The following is a 23,283-nucleotide window of genomic DNA, read 5'->3' as shown; positions in this document are numbered from 1 at the left end:
TGTAGGTAATATTTCTGTTAAGAGTCATTAGTCTTTTTGACCTGCCAGATTTAAACTTAGGGACTTACAAAGCGACCCTGCCAATCGTCGTTAAGCGACTCCTTGTCAAAGTATTTCCACGCAAAGAAAACGTGACAATGAAATGATCTTTGGACGAGAGGAGCGATTCAACTTCAACCATTGAATCGCTTCTGTGAATACCGAGGATATCACGTACGGTCCATAACATATGAAACGGATGTTACAATCATCTTCTCGGTCTTCTATATCATATTGCGCACAAAATTTGTCCTCTCCTTCAAAATTGTGAGCATCCTTTTTTTTTTCTCTTTTTTATTACGCCTGCAAATTTAATTCTTCTTCCGTTTAAAAGTAACATCAGCCTCACTTATCAAGAGCAGATTTAAAAGACGCAAGAGAAAAAAAAAGTTTATCACATTTTTATCGGAAATTATAATTTGGTTAAAGGCTAATCTTATCGCCCTATTATCTTTACCATTTTAGAACTTATTCAGTGTAACGCTCGAAATTGATAAACAATACAAAAACTACATTACTTTCGTTCACTTTGCTTGTGTTGCTTTGCCCTTTGGCTCTTTATAAAATAACGCAGAAATGTTTTCAAATCCATTATTTTTACGCGTGCTCCAGATACTACCGCAGACAATCAACTTTCATCCATTTTGCGCATCGAGTAGTAGTTCTCCAATTATCTCACCGCTGATTATTGTTTCATCATTATATGAAGGCGCGGGTTCGTAACTAATGATTTTAAATTACTGTTCTCCGCGCAATAATAAACTTTTCTATTGCTATTGACGGGGATTCGTATCAAATTCACCTTTGACAAACACCGTGTTGAGCATCGCAAAAAACGACCCGTTATGCAAGTCGGAAATTAAATCCTCCGAAATGTTAAAAATTCGAGTATTTTTCCCGAGCATAATAAACGTGCACAATTATATGTTCGTTAATAAAAAGATATTGAGTTTATACATGCATTAGATTTCCAATTTAAATTCTTTACATTAACGCTTATATTTAGTTTATGTTCTCGATAATCTCTATTACGCAACGTGAATGTGCATGGAAATTATTTGAAAAATATAGAGTTGCGGATTTACATTTGAAACGTAATCAATATTTTGCCGGGACAATTCGTCACGTTGCCGCGTTGTATCGAAATAGATAAAACTTTTTCTCCAGTAAGACAACGTGTACAAAATGCTATTATATATTATTTGAATAATGACGTTACGTGAGTTATTTCGAAAAATTACATATTTCGATAGCCGCCGATAATAAGATAAAGCAAACAAGCGCAGCGATTCTACAAATGAGCATGGCGTGCACGAATTGCTGATTACACACGCCATGTCCGGCACAAATTACAGAATAATTTAATACCCTGGACCCGGTAATAATTTGCAAATCATGAACTCCAATGGATCAACGAAACGAGAACTACAAATAAAAAAAAAAAAATTAAAAAAAAGACTCAGGGAAATGTTGAAACTCGGTGCAATAATGACTGCTTTCGCCACAATTATTAACGACACCGAAGAATAGTAGGAAACGATAAGGTGCTTAGCGCAGTATTTCTTTGCGATTGCTTTTTTCGTTCTCTTTTTTACAAAGACCGTTATCGTGTGATTTATTAAACTAGTACGCGGAATCGAAGTACAGACGTATTTTACGTTACAATTTCTTTAACATAAAAAAAATCAGAATACGCATATTCAATACGTTAATAATGTCAACGGCTCAAAAACTATTCATTGCATTTGCGACGCTTCAAATACGTCGTGTAAGTTCGGAAAAAGAAAAAAAAAAAAAATATTTGGCGTTTCCGGGTCAGCGAGATGGGTCATCTTCCACGAGAAACGAGCTCTCCGATGAACTGCGAATGCAAGCCTCAGCGCAAAGAAATGCTGACACTAATCTGCGGTGAAGCGTACGTCAGTCTTTTTACGGTAAACATTCACCTCACAAGCTTAGGTTCAAATAAGTGCGATCAAGCGATATGAATATTCTTTGTTTCGTCACATACAGTCAAACAAACGTCACGAAGAGAAATATAGACACAAGTAATTATAAAATTACACATTATTAATGAGTTATAACAAAAAAAAAATTTTTTTCTAATAAAAAATTCTTAACAAAAATTGTTCTTTCAAAAATTACTCTAAGGATGAATTGGCTTTAGAAATAAACTTGAAAGTTGAATAAAAATTACAACAGCTTTGGAAAACATGCTTCGCATCCGTTGTGTGTAATAAATATTTTACGAAAGAGATTTAAAACGTTTCATCATTAATACGCGCTTTATCTCTCTCCGTAGTAACGCTACCAGCATACCAAAAAGATACATTGATCTCACGCGCCGAGAGAAATCATTTTTCACGGTTCACCGGGACGTCGATCAACGGGCGAGACACCTTCCACGAGAATGGAGATAGACGCCAGCCTATTAAGACAAATTCGAGACTTCAGGAACCGCCAATGGACCACATGGAGGAATCCCATCGGAAGCATGTTCACGACGCGTGCTTGCGCTGATATCAGCATCACACTCGTCCCCGTATTGGCTCCGGCGATTACGGAACAAAGTTCAGCCTGTACGGAGTCAACTACATCACTGGACCATCGTAACGATTCACCTCCAGTCTCCGTGAACGCGCCGTCGAGGACGTCGGTTATTGCGAGGAGGAGATTGTCCTCGGAATCGATCGAGTGGTAGTCTTTTTTACACTCGTAAAAGAACTATTGCAAACTTTGCAAGTTTTGCAAATTGAATTTAGAATTAAAAGGCATAAAGAAATACAGTGTCTAAAACGCGTGAAGAGAAGAAAGAGAGAAAGAAAAAAAAAACGAAGTCAAGGTTGACAAAGTGATTTGCAATCTCACGAGATATTGACTTGACGATTGTAGCGACCCGCCTGACCCGTTGCAACTTTGTCAATAAAATTATTATTGCGCAAATTGCGCACCAATCTTATTGGGATTCATAGAAAAATGCAGAAATTGCCAATACGAAGCGGATTTGTCATGATCGGCTTTGTAAGTACTATAAATACCGCAATACATACGTCATAGTTATTGAAATAGAAGTAAAACATTCATTCAAAATATTTGGCAAGGACATATCGAATCGCCGCTACATGGATCGCTAAATATAAACTGCCGGTTAATATCACTGTCAAACCAGAGTCAACAGGGTAATGTCGGTGAAAAGTATCGATGATTTCAAGGTGCAAATCTTTAACATCTAGCAAACTTGAATAAATCATCTGCTGATTGACTTACGTTATTAAATTAATAAATTAATAAAAAGAAATCAAATTAAAAAAGAAAAGATTTGGATCAATCGCTATCTTGGATTACGGTGAAAAAATGCCTTTCCTCAAGACAGTTCTTCTAATTTTTCTTGTAAGAGGTATCGCAGCCGATTGGCCGATCAATCCTTTAATGAAAGTATGGTACTCATTCCTCCCCCATTCGTCTAACTTATTAACTGACAAAGAGAACGACTGCGCTGGTTGCGCGCAGAATAAAGTCAGCGTAATCGATCCTGACCCGTTGTTAACCGAACTAAGAGTGGAATATGTGAAGCAACAGATTCTGAAGAAATTGCGATTATCAAAGCCGCCGGAAGTCTCGATGCCGTTGTCGACCTTGCCTAAACCTTTGATCAACGGCAATGTGCTTCGACCCGATTTAGAAAGACCAGCAGAAAACTTCTACGGAAAAACTAACCAGGTCGTCGTGTTTCCAAGTGAAGGTAAGACGAAACGAAATAAGAAACAATTTCATTTACCCACCCGACTTTTTAATGTAAAACATAAAATAATATTATTGAACGAAACAATGCATACACATACAGATATCTGTTAAAATATAATTTTTTTTAGAATAAAAATTATAGTTCCCAGTAATATATCGATAAAATTTGTTAATTACTTAAAATGTGAATTACATATTTATGAAAAAGAATTCTGAAAATATACCTTTTATTTACATAATTACGCGTAAATTATTGCAAAAATATCTACTGCATAGACTGCTAATGAACAGTTATTCAAATCCACGCGCGATATGCAGACGGAAAAAAGGTGGAAAACGAATGACACTGAAAAAAAAAAGCTCATTCGCGAATATTGTGCATACAATCTTTCTCATATGATGCAGTTCTAGTTTCCGAGTGTTCGGATGCGAAACAAAATCTCTGAATATTGAGCATGCAAGTTTTTTCCATGAGACGTAGACGAAGTAAAATCCACAAATGAACTATTGTGTTAGAAACGTATCCGAGTACTTATGCAAAAATTCGTAATAAAATGCAGGAATATAATTTACAAATCCAAAGCATTAATGTAATTTATAATTTCATAAAATGAGAAAAAAAAAACACAAACGCAATAATATTCCGTGAATTATTGTTAACTTTAATGAGAAATTATTCTCTTTTAGAAAATCAACTTTCAATTTTTTCAAAAATATTTCTTTAATTATAATATTTTTCACATAGTCCGTAATAGTATTTTATGTTCAATTTTACATCTGCACGTATGCATCATATCCGTATACGAGACTTAAACATCTTTCATGAAAACCATCCTTATGAGAAGCTCGTCTCTTTCTCTTTATCGTCAGTTGACCATTCTTTCTTGGCTAGCCAGACGAGAAACGCCGACAAAAATATGAATATTGTTTAATTACACGGCTCCCTCGAAATAAACGAAAACCAGTAACAATGACGCCGTTTCTCTCTTTCTCGGCAGGGTACTTCTGGATAGAGGTACCACCGACCGGCTGAGACCATGAATTTCAAATTTTCCGCGGCGATGCAAATATGCGCGGAAACCGTGCGAACGGCAGATGTATGAATCCTGGTAGCGCGGCGAAAATTTACCTCGAATTACAACGCAAAATCACGGTTCCGACATTTTAATCGCCTCCTACTGTGAATCATTTTTAACGTACTAGATGAATTTTTTAAAATCACGACGACACTTTCCGAAATCAAACATTTTCCGTTTATTTTTCAAATATTCGCCCTCCCGTAAGACATACATCACGTAGAAGTTTTTTTTTTTTCTTTCACGTATGAAACCAGCTGTTGCCATTTTGGAATTTTACCGCGTCATGCAACTTTATTCGCAACGAAGCCATGCATAATTTGCGAGCACGTAATTTCTTGCTACTGACGGAATGTAGAAATACGATAATGTAATCGCATCGTTCATCGGCTGCACGAATATGCTGAATATTATTGCCCCGAATTTTTTTCACGCCTCTTTTTGCAACATTTTTCGCGCACGCGATTGTGACTCCGCACCTAACGAAAGTATCGACCGTGCGAGTGCAATACTCCTTTTAGATTTTTTAAATAATTTTTATAATGCTCTTTTTATGTATTATACTAGGTAATAACAAAGCGCGCGTTGTTTACTCTTGTTTCTTTTACATAAAAAAAGACTGTTTTACATTTAATAATTGTCAACGGCAAAGTACAAATGTACGTGTATATTTTACATGAAACTTTAAATGCTGCTCGTTTCTTTAAATGTATTTTATATATAAATACAGATATTTCAAATACCGCGATATATGCATTAGTTGTGGACAAAAAGTATTCGTAAAAACGGTGTTTATAATTTATTATCCGAAACTTCAAAAAAGTTTTTTTTCTTTTTTTTTTTTTTTTGTTAGACATTTTTAACTGAACCCGTGACAAAAAAGTAACATCTAGGTTTCTACAGCACCGCTTTTCATCGCGCTGTCGGTGTAATTCTCTGTTCTTCAGATTTTTATCAAAGAAATCTCCCACAAGTTTCAGACTCAATTTGCAATTCTTCTATTCGCAAATATTCTGTACACGAACTTTCGTTTTGTGGAGTTTCATCTTGTAAACTCATGTTCGTAACAATACCGGACTTAAAAAAGATCGCGTTTCTTCACATTCGCGATAGATATAACGTTATCGTAACCCGTAGAACCGATTAACGTTTAACGATATGACAATGCATGTATTTCGCATGTCTCTCTGGTACGAAGGTTAAGTTACGCAGGCCGATCCAATATAACTCAAAATATTCGCCTTTTATCTAATTCCGGGATAAAATCACACACATATACGCGTGTGAGTCGTAAATCGAAGTTTCGTAATATTGGAGCATTTATTCGGCCTAGTTAGCTCGCGGCAATTTCAGCGCAAGAGCTGCAGACTACGGCGGTTAGGTGCGATCAAAGTCAGTGAACCGGAAATGTTCATCGCGCTGTCGAATCTGCACGGCGACATCCAAAAGTAGCGCATGCTCAAAAATATCCTGAAGGTATTACGTAGAATTCGTTTTAAAAATATCTAAAAATCTCATTTATCATTTTATGGAATAAAACGGGTTAACAAAATTTCCGGAAATCGGATTTCTAAATCTTCTGAATTCTGAGAATACGTAAAAGAGAATAAAGCTTCGGTAAAACGCGAGATTAACAAGACCGCATTTAGCTCTAATACGTAACGATGATCTTTGGTCATTTACTAGAACCGAACATGATACATTCTAATTATCATGGACAACAATAATTAACGACTAACAATCTTGCAACATTTCCACTTAATTGAATGTTTATTAACAATCGTTGTGTTATCAGTAATTTATACTATCAACAATTTAAATTGATTGCATGATGCTGCAGTTATAATGTTTTCAACGAGTTGAGAAAGCTATTTGCGTTCTAATGAATTTATTTATCACCTAATAAATTATTGTTTCACACATTTTCAATATTTTATTTAAGAAATCATTTATATTTAATAATTAGGTAAAATTAGTCGTTTGCAAAATCTCTTTGCTTGTAAAATGGAATAAGTGCCTATTAAAAAAAAAAAATTACTTTTCCTTAGAAATGTATAAAATACATGCATTCATTAAACAGATGGTATACCGGGAAAAATACGCGCATCGAAATCGTCCGCTGCCGATGACGTTTGGCACGCGTTGTGCAACGATATGGATTCACTCTGACGCCTAGCGTTGCATAATCCCGGCTATAAATCATGCGGAAGTGGCGATCAATCGGACACGCTGATCACCCAAGAATCCGTCCGGAAATAATTTCGACGCGCGCTTGATAGTGCGTTATATCGCGAATCAGTCGACGCGTACACGCCGTTAAAGCGTGCAGATACGATTTTTCGCATCGATTTGTTATGAACGAATGTAGATAAGTTTGATTAAAATCTATTAGAAAACACTTTATAAAGCCGATAATTCTGCAAAACAACTTGGAACTAAAAAATTTTACATTTAATGTTATGCTGCAAAATTATTTTTCCGACATGTTTCGCGGAAATTCAAATATTCATAAGAATTATAAATGAAAAATACATATAAAAATATATTTTCTATCCGATAAAGATAATTCGATCATTCATGTTCGATCTTATGCTCGCTTATCGCACATGCAGTTCAGAAATAACCATTGTTGCACTTAACCTTTGTCGCGACCACGAGAACCTTTTAAAGCGCACTTTTCCAGATAATTGTGGTTCCATTTGAGGCTTACTTATCACTATAAATTACAGGTCAATCGCGCGTGGCCAAAGGCGCACTCTCAAAAGTCTCAAATAACCGAGCCTTCAGTGTCGTTCATTGGCATACTAAATTAGTTTGTAATGGAACATCTCATAGATATGCGTTCGACATGTATTAAAGGCAGCAGCATTATAGCCGTAACATGCACTCAAGAGAAATAAGAAATTATTAAACATTGTATACTGACGAATAAAAATAATAAGATAACATTATCCTCACTTTTGGAAAAGGAAAAAAAAAAAATTATTTTAGCACGCGCTTACAAAAAGAAATATTTTAAAATAAAATATATATACATCCTAAATCAAAGTTGAAAGATGTTATAACCCGAATTTGTTGGTTTAATAATTCACGATTTTATTCTTAGGACTTCAACCTAAATATATTTCCCCATATATTTCTAAATAATTGTAATAAAAGATTTTTTCTAAATTACATCTAATAAGTTCCACTATATCAATTTTATGCGTCTAACGATAAACTCTTAAAAGAAAATGATTGTATCACGGTGATTACAGCTATGACCGAATCGCCGAAATACCGTCAGAACCCGAATCACATAAAAGGGTTCAATCCGACAGCCTGTTTCACATTTTACTTGCCAAACGAGATGCTATACGTCGACGTGACCTCGGCGGAACTTTGGTTCTACAAGGAGCAGGTCGAAAACGACGATGAGCTCAAACAGACATTCGTGCTGTCCGAGCTTGATCACTGGGACCAGGGTGGCAGATTTGAAAAGAACACCGTCATGGCAATCTCCGAGACCGACATCAGAGGTGAGTAAATGGACGAGTGGAATTTTCCTTTTTCCTTTCTCTTCCACCCTCTCCGTGAACCCCTATCTATGTGTACACCCACCGTCGGGAATGCCGTTCGTGGTGCTGCGACGGCGGCTAGCGTACATGGACCTTCGCGTGGTGTGCGTCGAATCTCACACGAAGCACGTGCGTAGATGTTTTACAGAGCACTGGTCACAGAGGACTGAGGGGGGAACTACTACTATCTCTCCCGTACTCGACAGCCGAAAGAAGGGAAAATCACGTACGCCAGCCGCCGTCGCCGCTCGTCGCAGAAAATGCCATATCTGCCTTTAAATGCATGTTCGTCACACACCTATATACGAATCCGCATCGCATAGAAATCTTCTCTCGCGAAATTTCGTTCCTCTGTTGTATTGCATATGCACTTGGCGAATCTGTTCCCCGTTGCACATTGCAATTTCGTACTTTATCGAAAATTCGATACGCATGATGAGGAATAATTTTCTCATATCGTGATATCCTGAACGATTTCTAGCGTCATCTAATGCCCATCGATACGAAATGGAATTGCTAACGTTTAAAGTAAAATTTAATGGCAGTTTATCGAACATTCGCGTGTCAGAAAATACTGCGCTTAAAAAACCGTGAGAAGTAACACTGAGCCGGCTAACGTTGAAACAATGACAATAACATTCGCAGATTTTTATCTCTCTTTTAAATAATTGAGCGATTTTACCCGGGGACAGAAAAATATAGGAAATGCTGAAATTAAAATATTAAAAAATTGCGAAAGCTAAATCTAACAATTATCCAACTATTCCCTACTATTGCATAATTCAAATCTTTACTTTCGCAGACATAAAAAAAAAAAAAAATGTTAATTTAGAATAAATTGTATTTTCCAAAAAATTTCATGAGCACGAATGATTTCTCGAGAGCGTCAAATTGCGTGTCATCAAAAAAGTCGTTGATCTTCTCTTTCAGAGGGCTGGGTAAAGACGGACATAAAATTTATGGTGAAGAAATGGATAGGACGACACCGACTGAATCACGCTATCCAAATAGCTTGCACGACTTGCTCAACCGACAGCGACAGAGCACCGGTGTCCGTTGAACAAACCCTGAAGCCGTTTCTAGTGATTCACACGGAGCCTTTGCCGCAACGGAACAGGCCCAAAAGGCATTCGAATTGCCAACCCGAAATGAAGGAGTGTTGTCGGGACGAGCTATATATTAATTTCAGAGATATTGGCTGGAGTGACTGGATTTTACATCCCAGCGGATATCACGCGTATTTCTGTCGAGGATCTTGTTCTTCAGCGACTGCCTTAACCATTAGCGGCTCGCAATATAACAACGTAATCATGGTAAGCTGAATGCCACTCGTACTCGTACATTATTCATATGCGACAGTGCCTCAGTCGACAATAATTAGTCCGATTTAATTTGAGAACGAGATCTAAAAGACTTTTTTTTCTTTTAAACAATATTAGCTACGTTGATAACATTAATATGTGATAGCTGGCGTTATTCTAAAATTTAATTAACATTTAGTAGTGCAATTAGTAGCACAAATAAACTCTTAACATTAATCTTTTTAACTTTATGTTTATTTTCAAATTTCTCAAATAAAACGTTATACGCTTGCTGCGATTCTAAAAATATCTCCTTTCATTCATTCAGTTACGGTACTTTTTATCTGACTCATTTTTCAATATTCCATTTATTTTCTGTCGTTATCGTCAAAGATTGTTTTATTCTCATCACATATCAATAACCTTCACTCTTTAATTATTAGGATTATCATCAGTTAGTTCATTCTTATCATTATGTTATTACTTATTCCATTTCATTTGCATTACTAGAACAGAATTAATGTTCTCGTTGTCGAAAAGGAACAACCATGAAAACTATATAAAAAAAAAAGGGAAAGTCCTATCTAAAACAACGTGCGGCAATCTTATCTCGCTTGTGTCAGATCGTACGAAGTGCAGATGCGTAACAACCGATTATCGTGCTAAAGAAATGTGTCGCCAGTGTGATTTATATTCGTTCTTTCTTTAAGAATACGAAGAAATCCTGACACCGCGTTTTTCTCATGCCATTTCGCGCATTTTCTCGTAATTTTACCGCCGATTGTATCACAACGTAAAGTATTTAGCCAATAATAAATATTGCTGATATATAAAAAATGTATTACGTTATAAATAGTAGTCTCTTGAAAATCAATTAAAAAAAACATTTCTAAATACCTCATTTTCAATTCCGAAATTAAACAACTTCGCACACGGAAATAACTTCTACTCTAACAAAAGCCAAGCGAGAGTAAGATAGGATTCGATAAAAACTAGTTTACGTCGGGCAAAGTAATCCCTTCTATCCCTGTCTATATGTCTACACACACACGCACGATTTATGGTTTACTTAACGTAAAAAATATAATCGTGCTGCATAATCGCGTCCTTTATTACCCGCATTAATTGTTAATAAAAGTCGGGAGAGGAGGTACTCTTGTTATACCGCGGCACATAATGTGAGTAATATAGTTTGCAACTCGTAACGATAATGGGGCGTTAAGACTCCATTATCACGCAACGTAAAACCCCATTAACTTAGGTTCTATGCTTTCTGCCATATACGAAGCGTGACGCGAGAAATATCGTTTGCATGCGCGAGTGGTGATTTTCTTATGTTCAGTAGTTTGAGGACAACTGAACAGAACAACATTCGCTCTCCTTATTCACTCTTCTGGTATTTCTCAGAGGATTATTTGCTATTGCGAAATTTTTATAATTTACGAACAATCAAATGTAATATTTTGTACAAGTTTCTTATTGTATATTTTATATTTTCTTCAAACTACTAAGTATCGATTCAAGAAATTAAAAGTCAAACTGTATCGACCATAAATCCATCTCGCTGCCTAAAATCGTCACAAATTCATAAATGGAAAAACATTATTTCTTTTGCAGAAATTGTTGAGTAAGGACCTAGGACAACAAAAGAACAAGATAGTGCCGTGCTGTTCGCCAACGCAGCTCGCCCCGCTTCAACTACTCTACATCGACACGAACAACACGATCACGCAGAAAACATTACCGAACATGGTGGTAGAGGCTTGCGGTTGCATGTGACATCGCTCTCCCGAAGATAGAGGGTGAGTAAAATCACTACCGTGATTGTGGTGACGACGAGAAGACGAGGACCAACATCTCACACCAACCCGTCCAAGATTTTCGCTCGCGCTTAATTGTCGTAAAACCGAGCTCGGTTAAACGCTTGCAAAATTCGTTCATGCCGATTTATAATACAAAGAAATCGCACAAAAACGTACGACAGTAATAATTGCGACATCGCGATAAGAGACAATTAAGAATCAAGCACGTTATTATTACATAACGCAAGTTCGTAATTTTTTTATGCGATAAGTAACGACGTTAATACAATTAACATGATTTTATTTGAAACATTAATTATTCAAAAAATATCCATAACTAATTCCGCTTTTTTAGCTCAATAAAAATAGAGCATAATGATTCGTGTGGTTGTGTACTACAAGATATGAGCTTGCGTGATGTAACAATGATATGTTCTTGAAACCTGAAATCCCATTCTTAAGTTGATTGCCCAAAACCACAAGTCGACTCAAGCTAACGCTTGCGGCGCCAGGGGAAATTAAGGCGTAAATTAAGGCGAGCCGAAGCGTGGAGAGAGCTCGTTACGTATTTTAGCGTAAATACCGACACCTCCGTGTATCTCCCCGTATATATATATAACAATCCAATAGCGAGAGACCATTCGGGCAATTTCGACAATAAACTTTACAGCGCGCGCTGCCATTATGTCTGACTGCATAAGGCCATTTCTACTGCGAATCACCGCCGAAAGTACTCTGGTCTCATGTAAAGATCCTCAGATAACGTGTGTGACTATCTATGACTGATTATCTTCCAGTGGTGCGATAAAATTATAATAATCTAATGTTAATAGTGAAGTGTAATTGTATTATAATTCCTAATCTAATTTTTACGAAAGCACATAAAAAAAAGAGAAGCGATTTTTTACAGAGAAATATTGTTAAATTCGGCCTCTGAATAATAACGTTACCTTCAAATTTCAAATTATCGTCACATTTCGAGAAATTCATAATATTATACAACGAAGTTATAACTTAATGAACAGATTTACTCAATCAAGTCAATTTCTTTTAATCTGTTCAGTTAGCAAACATTTAGAAAAGACATTTAACTATATTAATAAAATTTTCTTTAAATTTTGTACAACAATTGCAAGATTGCAATCTTTGAACCACATAATAAAATTATTCGATGTTACTTTCCAAAGATATGATGACAATTTAGAATGGAATCCTATAAATAATGCGACAAACAACTCGTTAGAAGCCGTACAGTATTTTTTAATACAGAATTCGAAATTATCTTATCGACCTGGTTTGCATTTAATTTAAAAAGTGTGATAAACATATTCATAAATTTTATTTATTGTTAAAATAGGATTAAACGTCGTCACTTTCTCGTTGACGGTTAGCTCGCGGGCATGACTAAAGCAAGCAATGTAATGCAATAACGATTACTCTAGAAGTAAATACGTGCGATTATGGCGTAGTATATTATTAAGCGGCACGCTAAGCACCGACTGTAGTTGACGTGTCAAGATAAACAACGAGGCTTGACTCTGTCGAAAACTCTCGGGGCAATAAAACGCGGCCTGATATTATTGATGTATTTTCTTCTTTATGGAAATTTTACAGGCTCGAGGGCGAAATAAGCGTAAAATCGACTTTCCCGAATACCGTTAAAATACGCGAAACCGACAAGATGGATTCTTTTCACATTTCTCATAAATTTTGAAGCTATTTTAATCAATCTCAAGACAATTATACTTGTTAAAAAAAATATACGAAACTTTTTATTTTTATTTTTTTCTTAATATACGAGAAATCTTTACTTTTGATACCTTCAATCAGTTTAAAAATTAATGAAACTTTAGTGATACAAAATTTGTTTCACCACACGTCAATTATAATTTCTTTCGAGTCTATCGATATCGTGGTGAGTTTTTTTAAGCACAGTCAATCTAGAATTTCAAATAAAGTAGAGATATCCGAATCAAATCGTGCTTGAAGGCATTAAAATCTGTCGCTACGTCGAAATAAGTCGCGTTCAAATTTACGTCGTACATTTCTCAGTCACGCCCGAAAACTAGGAGAATTCATGGGACGGACGAGGGTAAAAACTATGAACAAACTTCCGCACGGCTTCGAGAGTGGATTAGCGCGTTTCTTTCAAAAAATACATTTCACGTTTCTTCCCCTTCCCTGCGCGTAACGCTCGATAAACCTCTCTCGAGTAAATCCATCTCGTCGGTTTCTCCCTCGGCGCCATGTAAATATATCATTCGTGTTTTGCTGTACGGTGCCACGTCTCTGCAAATGAATTTCCTGGAGCGCTTCCTTCCTCCGTCCGAGAGACAGACGCAGAAACGGTGAGCGAGCGGTTGCGAGGACGAGAAAGAGGAAACGTAGAGAGCGGAAGAAGGAGAGAGAGGAGATGGAGAAAAGATAGCGAAGTAGAAGAGAACTGCGCGAGAGTAAAGAGACGGGAAAGAGGAAGTGAAAAAGAAAACAAGCATCGAGTAGAGCGAGAGACAATGGATCGCACCGTACCGCGAGATCGAAACCGAGTATGTCCGTTAGCGACATTGAATGCAACAAGGAAAATAACAGCTACCGCGACTTTACGCGAAGCAAGTGTATGTCCTTAGTGACAGCAATAAAATAATGTAATCTTATACGAACTTGCCCGGTCTTCTTTGCATCATATGGAAATCCTATTCTCTATTTAAAAAATCCTCCACACTCTTTACAATCCCGGCAAAATTTATACATTGCCATATTAATTAATATCATATCAATAATGTAATATTTTGCTTCTAAAGAAAAAAATAATTCTGTTACAAAAAAAAAAATGTTTTAGATAATTTAATAATAATCTAGAAAAATATTGCTCCTAATTGTTAATAAAATTAAATGCAATATTTCATTACGTTGTAATACATTTGTAATTACCGCACAGGCAAAAATAATTTATGCTGATTCTTGAAGCCACGAGGAATAAAAGAAAAAAAAAAAAATTATCACGAAGCACGATGTAGAAGACGGGCCAATATTTTCACCGTAAATTTAACGCAAGATGCGGTGTACGTGTTTTAAGTCTTTAATAATTCTTAAAATTTACGATGTTTTTTTAATAAACCTCAGGCTCAGCCATTCCTTTTGCTAAGTGCGCGATAAAGTTGTAGATAAAAATAGCACAACCGATTATTTAATTTTGCACAAAATAATGCAAAATTGCATTAAATAATAAATGTACAAATAACATATTTTATCTGTATTCTTTATATATGTTGCATATATGGTCTACGTGTTTATTTAAAGAAACAAGGAAAGTGCGAAGTCTGCAGCTACAGACTGTGTGCATGCAGATATTGTCAGATAAGAAATGTCGAATATTTATTTAGTGCACGTCTTAATTCCTATCGAATAAGCTCACGTCGTATTTTCGTGCATAAACAATGATAAAATTGTACGTTTTTTTTTTTTTAATTTTTATATGTATAAATGCAAATTAAGATAGGTATACCCACCCAGAAAAAATATCATGCACGAACAAAGAAAAGTCTTTGTTCAAAAAGAAAATAATAGTTTTACGAAACTATAAGTGACATCTTAAGATTAAAGATATTATATTTTGCTTTTCTAATACTCAAAAAAAAAGTTTCCTGCTCTTGTACTCTATAAAATCTATAAAATTCCTACTCTTCGAGTTTTAATATTTTCATCGTTACGTTTCCCGTATCTCGTTAACATATATGAATTACAAATGAGAATCGCTAATTCATCATTTTGTTTTGCAGAAATCGGTCGATACTTGGTTAAGACAAATCTGGCGTTCCACCAGGTTTTGTTACGGTACTACAATATTTATCCGCTCAGCATTGGCAGTCGTAGACGGTTAACGTGCGTTTCCCGCACGGTAACGAGTTTAACGTTACGTGACATCGCCTCGCCGCGAATTAATTGCGTCCGTGCGAGTGCGAGTGCGAGTGCAGCGGCAATTTCGATCGCTGCTGTTGCTGTTACTACACTTTACCCGTCAATCAATCGCGCGGAATTGTGGCCGGTGGGCATATGTGTACGCGTGCACGCGTTCGTACACGCATGGCTATGCAGTTCATATTATTTCGCTCCAAAGTCCGACGATTACTTCAATTAAGCATAAGATTACGACGGAAAAATGAAAATAATGCACCGCCGATAAAACACTAACACGTAACATCGTGTGACCTTTCTGCTCGACAACTATATCTTGAGAAGACGGGTACTGACTTTAAAATTCAGGTTTACTTGCGGATAATAATGTTTGAAAAGAATTTAGGAAAAATAATTAATAAATTGCAAAAGTAACATTTCAAGTGGCAGCAAAATTACGTAAAGTATATAATACTATAATGTCGCGGTTATGGATGGTTACATGTTTAAAAAAAATTTTAATATTAATTTAAAAAAAAAAGAAAAAAATTAAAACTAATGTTTCAAATAATTTGTAGTTGATCTGTTTAAATAAAATTTTAATAAAAAGCTCATTTAATACGTAATACGTAAAATTAAATAAAAATATTTTTCCGTAAAAATTTAAACGTAATTTTAAACATTTTTATTCAATATTAAATGTAAATTCAAAAAATATTGTAATACCGTAACAAAAGAAATAAAATCAATGGTTGAATTTAATTGACTCCTCCTGCAAATATTCCATAAAACTCTTCCTCATAATTAATCTGAAATTCTTTAATTGATGCAAATTTTTATTTTATACTAGCAAAATTAACATTTTAATGTTCGTCAGAATTAAATTAAAATTTGATTATCATGCTCGACTTTCAAAAAAAAATTATTTTAATTGCAATTTCTCGATTACATGAGAAGTTTTTTATATTCAACAATTGTAACAATAAATTAAAAATATTTTTATGTACTTACCATGTAGAACAGCAAACGCCTGAACGCCATCTTGTCGGTGAATCCGCGTCTTTTTGTCCGACCTCTCCTTTCTCTTTTCTCTCTCCTCTCTATCTCCTGTCTACTCCTCTCTCCTTTCCTCTGTCCCCGTTCCTGTCTCCTTTCCTCCGTCTCCTTTCACGATTCTGCGCTGTGTTGCCCAAATCCGATGTATATTCTGCAAACCACAAAAGTATTACATTTTCCATTCACAATCCTGCAAATTTGTATTAAAAACAAGATATGAAACCTCGGTGGCCTATTTCTTTTACCTTTTCACGCATTTATTGCGTACAGTTCGTTCACGACAATCTTCCGTCTCTCTCTTTCTCGTTCTCGATCCATCTTCCGTCCTTCTCTTTCTCGTTGTCGACCCATCTCCTTCTCTTGACGACGCAATGAGCGGCAAATCTACAGATAAGAACAATATAATTCGCATAACCCGATAACAGTGTGATATAATCTTCTTAATAATAACGCCAACAAGCTACGAAAATCATAATTATTGTCGGCGAAAAGTTGGCGCGAAGCACCGGCACGAAAGTCGGCGGGCGTCGATATTTCGATCAATCATTTCAGCTATTAAAACGTAAGATCTACCAAAAATACAAACCTAATTACCTTTGGACGCAAAAGAGCTTCGATATTTTCACTCAATTGCCGCTCTCTGACGACGATTGACAAAAATTCGCACTAATTTTGTAAGGAGACGCGTTCCGGGATAGCCATCAACCTTCTTCTTTGCCGAAAATAACATCGTCAGACTCGTCAGAGCTACTACGTAAGTAGCGCAGCTGTTCGTGCGCCACTAACGCCGATTACTGCACAGCTCAAGCGATAGTACAGTACGATCGTAGAGTTAACATAACCCTAAAATGCTGTCCGAGGTCGACGTGTTTATTAGCAATTATACACTGGTCGATCCTGATATTTATCAGCTTTGGATCGACGGGCACACTTGTGAGTGAACAAATTTTAGTATCTCTCGTTTTATTTCTACGAGGATTGATTTTAAATTAATGAGGTTCACGAGATGAATGTCTTTTTTCAGCCAGCGAGGCCGTCAGCATTCTGCATCAACGAGGAATCTGTCAACAAACTAACGCGCCAATCGAGCTGGTCGCGTCGGATATTCTTGATCATTATCGTACTTATGCCTTACTCGAAAAACTACTCCATACTCCTACAAAACTTGCTAGCGAGCAACTGGCCTTTCAGATAGAACCACAGACCAGTCAAATGCTTATAGAAATGTAAGGATATGTATAACAGAACCCTCTAATCGAAGTTGGAGCTTGATTTTTCACGAATCTGAAACAGATAATTACCCATTTCAGGTATTACGAATTTGATGATGTTGTCATACGAGAGTTATTAGGAAAGAAAATTACATCTAAAAGTAGAAAGGATATGGATGAAGTGGCAGAAAAGACGGGAATCACATTGAAAAGCTGTAGAAGGCAGTATGACAATGTAAAACGAGTATTCAAAACTGTGGAAGATTTGCCAGGTTCCCTCACAACCAATATCAAACAACACTTTTTACTTTCCGACGATCTTGCGAAGTATTTAAAATCAATAATCTCTTATAGAACAAATTAAATAAGTATATAATCTAATTATGCAAATTATCATATAATAACTATTTAATTATACTCCTTCTACAGGCGATATGCAGCAGTTGTGTTTATAGCATGCTTACGATTTGAAATGAATAAGAGAAAATTACAATTCTTAACATTTCCCGATCTATATCACTGTGCTAACAGTATGATGATGTCATGGACATATCGTTGCGTCGGATCCGAATATTTTGATACTGATTTGGATAGGGAGTTTTTACAAGAATTATCGGAATGCAGAATTCTTTTAGAAAATGATAAACATCACAAGCAGTATGTAAAACTTATATAACATAATAATTTTTTTTTTAATAACAAAAATAACAGGAAAATTTTGGTATGTTTCAGTTTAGTATGTCTCAAGCTCAAACCAATGCTTCTTGATCGATCTTATCAAGAACTGGATTTAAACTTTCGTTCATATTCAAGAGCGATACTCGGAATTGGATGCAACTTGCATAGATCGCGGGAACTAAGATTTTTTTTTTTGGAACTAGTAGAAAGATGTATTGAACCCTGGCGACAAGTCAATTGGACGCACTCTGATTTACGAAATTTTTTATCTGTCTATACACAATGTGCTCTTGATATGGATGTACTTAGGTAAAAATTATAGTAATTAATGCATAATTCAAAAAATTAGGAATTTAAGCAAAAAAATACTAATTATTTAATTTTTATTATAGAGAAGGAGAATTGCGAGATGCGTTTGAACGTTATATGACAGTAGTTACATGCTGCTTGTTACGTATGTATCATACATGATTTGATGTAAAAAAATAAACATATATCTCGTATAGTAATGTATAAATATTTAAAAGGTTATTATATACGTTAAATAAACGATCAGATTAATTAATCTGTACATTACAGTATTTATTAATTTTCGGTAATAAATAACAAACAGATGCAGCACCTTGTATGCTGTCCGTAACTGTACAGTTAGATATATGCATATTGCACCATCAACATTTTCTTATAAGTTATCAATTTTTGCTTAAGTGCGCGATGTGAAATTCTACAAGGTGAAAGGCAGTTTTTATATTTATTATACTTTCGTGCGTTTATACGTACGTCAGCAGTAGTTCGTTATCTTTCTACTTTGTAATTATTTAATTAAAAGTTAATCTATTTAGATTCAATCCAAATATTATCAAAATAAATTAAATGTTTTCTGCATTTGTTGACAGCTATAACAATTTAATATTTTAAATAAATTTTTGCTAACTAAAATACATATTTACATTATCACGTATCTAATAACATTATTATCGTATATGTATATGTACAGAATACACATCGCACATTTTGCGCGCTAGTTTCGAGAAGCACATTGCTTAAATCTTATTTATACATTATAATGAAAGTGTAAACGTTTTTTCGTTTAAATGTACTTGTAAAAAATTTATCTGAATAAAACTTATAAGGAAATGTTTTTAAAGTATTTTAGCCAATTATAACAGAGTATTATTACCTTTACTAAGCGGAGATTTTGTACTGTCACTTATTCTTCTGCATTTATTCTACTATTTATCGATATTTGAACACGGTTTGCTGTGGAATTGTGGATAGAAATGAGACGAATGAAGATAGGAAAACTGGCGTACCAGGAAAACCGTAAAAATATCATTTCACCTAAGCATTCGTATACAATTGACTACTGTGTGACTCCCAACACTTTGTTAACAGCATTTACTATGTCTTTAATCTGTGGTAAAGCCGCAGTTTCCAACGTTTTCGCATATGGCATAGGTGTGTCGACCCCCGTGATACGAATCACAGGTGCGTCAAGATGATAAAAAGCTTCACCTAAAAATAAAAATTATTAAAGAGTTAGGTTTCGCGTACATTTATCAGTCGTATAGGAATCTTCGCATATGATTAGGAAATCGTTTTTTCTTTGTATACAAATATAAAAAATAAATAAATTAAAATCTATCAACAAAAACTGTTCTTAAAATTAAATAGTCTTATTATTTACAATTTATGTATTGTTATATAATTACGTAATATTAATTTTTTTTACTCCAATATAAAAATTTCAATATAAATAAAAAAATGATATATAAAGTGTCCAAAATTAAATGTCAAATCAAAAATAAATATGTTTCTCATGATACCTTATATAATTCGAACGAAACTTACTCTCAGCAATTCTTGCGCTGACCTCTGCACCAATACCGCACTGCGGCCAGCCTTGCTCGACTGTCAATAAGTGTTTTGTCTTAACCACAGACTGTATGATTGTGTCTATATCCAATGGCCTGAGAGAACGTAAATTAATCACTTCGACTTCAATCCCTTTCCCGGCAAGTTCGTTGGCTGCTTCAAGAGACTCTTCAACAGCTTTGGAATGTGCTACCAACGTTACATGATTCCCTGCCCTTTCCACTTTTGCTTTGCCAATAGGTAAAACAAAGTCCTTTGACAAAGCCTCGTCAGACATAGGATATTGTACACCATACAATATTTCATTTTCAAGTACTACTACCGGGTCAGGATCGCGAATAGCCGCTTTGAGCAAGCCTTTAGCATCTTCGCTATTATAGGGTGATACTACTTTTAAACCAGGACAATGACTATACCAAGCACCAAAACACTGGGAGTGTTGTGCCCCTACACCTGCAGCAGCACCATTAGGACCACGAAATACAATTGGCACATTAACTCTACCTGCAGACATGTAAAATGTCTTGGCAGCAGAGTTAATAATTTGATCAATTGCTTGCATTGAGAAATTGTATGTCATGAATTCACAGACTGGTCGTAGGCCAGCCTAAAAAATAAAATAAATCATATAAAAAAAAGGAATATACTAGCAAAAAAATTTTATACAGATTATGTTGCACATACCATAGCTGCTCCAACTGCAATGCCAGTGAAGCCAGCCTCTGTAATTGGTGTGTCAATGACTCTTTTGTCTCCATATTTTTTCCAGAGACCTCGTGATACCTTATAAGCCCCATCATAAAGGGCAACTTCCTCGCCGAGAAGAAACACCTTTTCGTCCCTTTCCATCTCTTCGTCCAAGGCAGAGTTTAAAGCGTCTCGCACAGTCATCTAGCACATTCACAATGAATTTATATTAGAATTTATGCAATGAGATACAAACAAATGACCTTTCATGTCCTTCAACTTTCCACTTCCTTGAGTGATTATATGTGAGAGAAATCCCGAAACGAGAAAGGAAAAAGAAGAACAAGCGAAAATTGTCTCTTAATACGAAAACGTTCGCATATGCCGACCACCCGGAAATGCGTTCAGAGAACCGACTCTTTTGGTTAGGTCTAATGGTAGAATAATGGTAGAATTAATTACCTGCTGTGCAGCTGCCCATTTCGACGTGGAGAACGAGCGACGAGCGACGGTCCTTACAGCGGTCTAACAATAAAAGCAAAAATGTATTATAAATTCGTCAGGAAACAAATACTTTATTTTACGAGTACGTCAAGCAATAATGATCCATTCAATTTGCAGCAGCCGTTCATGTTTTGCACGCTATATGTTTATTTGCGGTGAGTACACAGTAAATGAGACAAAACTGCTGTAAATGTGGAAAGGGTCATTCTAATAGCGACAACTCGTTTTTCACAGCTTTTTACCGTAAGCATGTTAGATCGTTGAATGGGGAGTCGATAAATGATTTTTTGTGACAAAATTTTTTCCAAATTCCAAGCACGATCTCGGTTTTTTTTTCTCTGTTTTCCTTGGAAAACAATTTGGGAGACGTCCGGAAAAAGTCCTGATTTCCTGTACTAAAATACAGGCTGCCTCAAATCGTCAAAAGAGCCAAGGACACGTACTGTTACGAAACCTGCATCGGCCCGACACGGCGGCACGTCGACTACCCAATCTACTCATACATACAACACTCAGACCATCAGATGTTCACAAGACATCTGTAGGACTTCTACCGTACTACTTATACATCTTAATGTAAATTTAAAAAACGTTGCAAGGATTTCTGCGGGACCTCTTATGTCCTAAAACTCCAAACGAAATAGACGTTTTGCAAGACGTCTTGGAAGACCTGTTGAAGACGTCTCAGATAAACTTGATAAAGACATCTAAAGCCCGGTTTCACCAACGCCAGTTAAGCTAAAGCTAGTCACACATACTTTCAGCTACATTAACAGTAATGTTTTCGACCAATCACCAATTTGCTTGACCAAATCTAACCGAATCAAGCAACGTAATTAGTCAAAAGCCTTATGCCTAGATGCACATCAATGCGATTTATGTCGCAAGCAACACGCGATATCCTATAAGGCCTTTACTTTCCTATAGAACGAGAAGTTTCATTGGATATCGCCTGTCGCTCGTGATGTAAATTCGAGCTCTCGAATTCGCTTTGCGAATATTGGCTGCGACTTTGGGGATTTTCTATCGGGACTGTTCAGGCTGGCCTAACCGCCGTGCTTGTTCGTGGAGTTGCGACACGGCCGACGATATTATTATTGTGTCCCCCTCCCTTCGCCCCTCGTGGCTACTTTCCGACGCGATTTATCCGCGAGTTCCCGGTGCACGTAGACGACGGGGATGGTCTAAGAGGCAAGGGAGAAGTTCCAAGCACCGCCACCGTCGTCATCGTTGTCGTCACCTTTGTGGCTGTCGCCCTTGCGCGGCGCTCCTTCCTTTCTTTTCGAGCGAAGTTGCGCGCCGCGAGACTCCCATCGCCGAGGTCCCCGCTAACGAGGTGTAACATACATCACGTCTACTCTCGCCGCTTCCGGTCCACACCTTCCACTCGGCCAGCGACGTTGAACAGGTAAGCTGCCCTTCCCCCTCTGAGGGAGGAGGATATCTCACGCTCGGCACGTGAACCCGCGTCTTCATTTCTGTCGAGCGACGCGCGATTTCACGCGTGCACTTCGTGCATGTATTCCCCTTCGATAAATGACAGCTACCTGAGAGAAGTTATCCTCGATAAGCGGTGCTGTGCAGATAAGCATCGGATGTAGGACAAAATTTTTTGTACCGCTGGATCCTACACGCGCGAAAGCATGTACAATAAAGGCCCTTTTGGCCCTTTCTTTAAGATAACTTGTTTAGGTTTGTGTACCTTTACATTCTTGGAATTCTGAAAGATTGCAGGGATTCTCCTGATAAGAAGACCCTGCAAATAGCTCTTGAGCATTTCAAACCAACTTGAGCAACCAATGTCTAAAAATTAGATGGTGGAAATTCTTTAATAAGTTATCTAGCATATCTGGCATTCT

General features: G+C 36.4%; 5 protein-coding genes across 7 annotated transcripts in view; 3 read left to right on the top strand and 2 right to left on the bottom strand.

Annotated features, from left to right (window-relative positions):
* Mitf (transcription factor Mitf) overlaps positions 1-17,149 on the bottom strand; it is an 84,294-nt gene extending 67,145 nt beyond the window's left edge. Inside the window, exons 1-3 of the mRNA XM_070657417.1 lie at positions 17,064-17,149; positions 16,715-16,853; positions 16,425-16,620 (exon numbers count right to left, since the gene is read on the bottom strand). The gene's annotated coding sequence lies outside the window, so the exon portion shown is untranslated. The remainder of the gene's footprint in view (positions 1-16,424; positions 16,621-16,714; positions 16,854-17,063) is intronic.
* Daw (activin beta chain dawdle) lies at positions 2,564-16,162 on the top strand. Of its 2 annotated transcripts, XM_070657420.1 has the most exons (5): positions 2,564-3,781; positions 8,117-8,377; positions 9,347-9,729; positions 11,335-11,519; positions 15,299-16,162. In XM_070657420.1, exons 1-4 carry the CDS (start codon positions 3,394-3,396, stop codon positions 11,494-11,496), a joined length of 1,194 nt encoding a protein of 397 aa, XP_070513521.1. In that variant the 5' UTR covers positions 2,564-3,393; the 3' UTR covers positions 11,497-11,519; positions 15,299-16,162. The 2 variants fall into 2 exon arrangements, with proteins under 2 accessions (XP_070513521.1, XP_070513519.1); XM_070657418.1 differs by lacking the exon at positions 15,299-16,162 and having other exon boundaries at positions 2,565-3,781; positions 11,335-14,179.
* A 111-nt stretch (positions 17,150-17,260) lies between the features above and the next one.
* On the top strand, positions 17,261-18,929 carry Fibp (acidic fibroblast growth factor intracellular-binding protein). Its single transcript, XM_070657421.1, has 6 exons — positions 17,261-17,402; positions 17,494-17,695; positions 17,780-18,007; positions 18,110-18,337; positions 18,413-18,667; positions 18,751-18,929. Exons 1-6 carry the CDS (start codon positions 17,318-17,320, stop codon positions 18,827-18,829), a joined length of 1,077 nt encoding a protein of 358 aa, XP_070513522.1. The 5' UTR covers positions 17,261-17,317; the 3' UTR covers positions 18,830-18,929.
* A 739-nt stretch (positions 18,930-19,668) lies between these two features.
* Pdhb (Pyruvate dehydrogenase E1 beta subunit) lies at positions 19,669-21,946 on the bottom strand. Its single transcript, XM_070657422.1, has 5 exons — positions 21,667-21,946; positions 21,383-21,445; positions 20,918-21,124; positions 20,210-20,840; positions 19,669-19,873 (listed from the first exon to the last, which is right to left on the bottom strand). The coding sequence occupies exons 1-5, from the start codon at positions 21,673-21,675 to the stop codon at positions 19,722-19,724; spliced, it is 1,062 nt and encodes a 353-aa protein (XP_070513523.1). The 5' UTR covers positions 21,676-21,946; the 3' UTR covers positions 19,669-19,721.
* Positions 21,947-22,466: 520 nt separating this feature from the next.
* The window catches only part of Pi3k21b (phosphatidylinositol 3-kinase regulatory subunit alpha), a 58,383-nt gene continuing 57,566 nt past the window's right edge, over positions 22,467-23,283 (top strand). The window contains exon 1 of one of the 2 annotated variants that reach the window (XM_070657413.1): positions 22,467-22,832. The gene's annotated coding sequence lies outside the window, so the exon portion shown is untranslated. Of the gene's footprint in view, positions 22,833-22,928; positions 23,117-23,283 lie in introns of those variants that run through there. The other variant, XM_070657414.1, reaches the window with a different exon arrangement.

This window comes from Cardiocondyla obscurior, linkage group LG06, assembly GCF_019399895.1.
Source record: "Cardiocondyla obscurior isolate alpha-2009 linkage group LG06, Cobs3.1, whole genome shotgun sequence".
Lineage (NCBI taxonomy): Eukaryota > Metazoa > Arthropoda > Insecta > Hymenoptera > Formicidae > Cardiocondyla > Cardiocondyla obscurior.
This window is presented reverse-complemented; position numbering and strand designations above follow the sequence as displayed.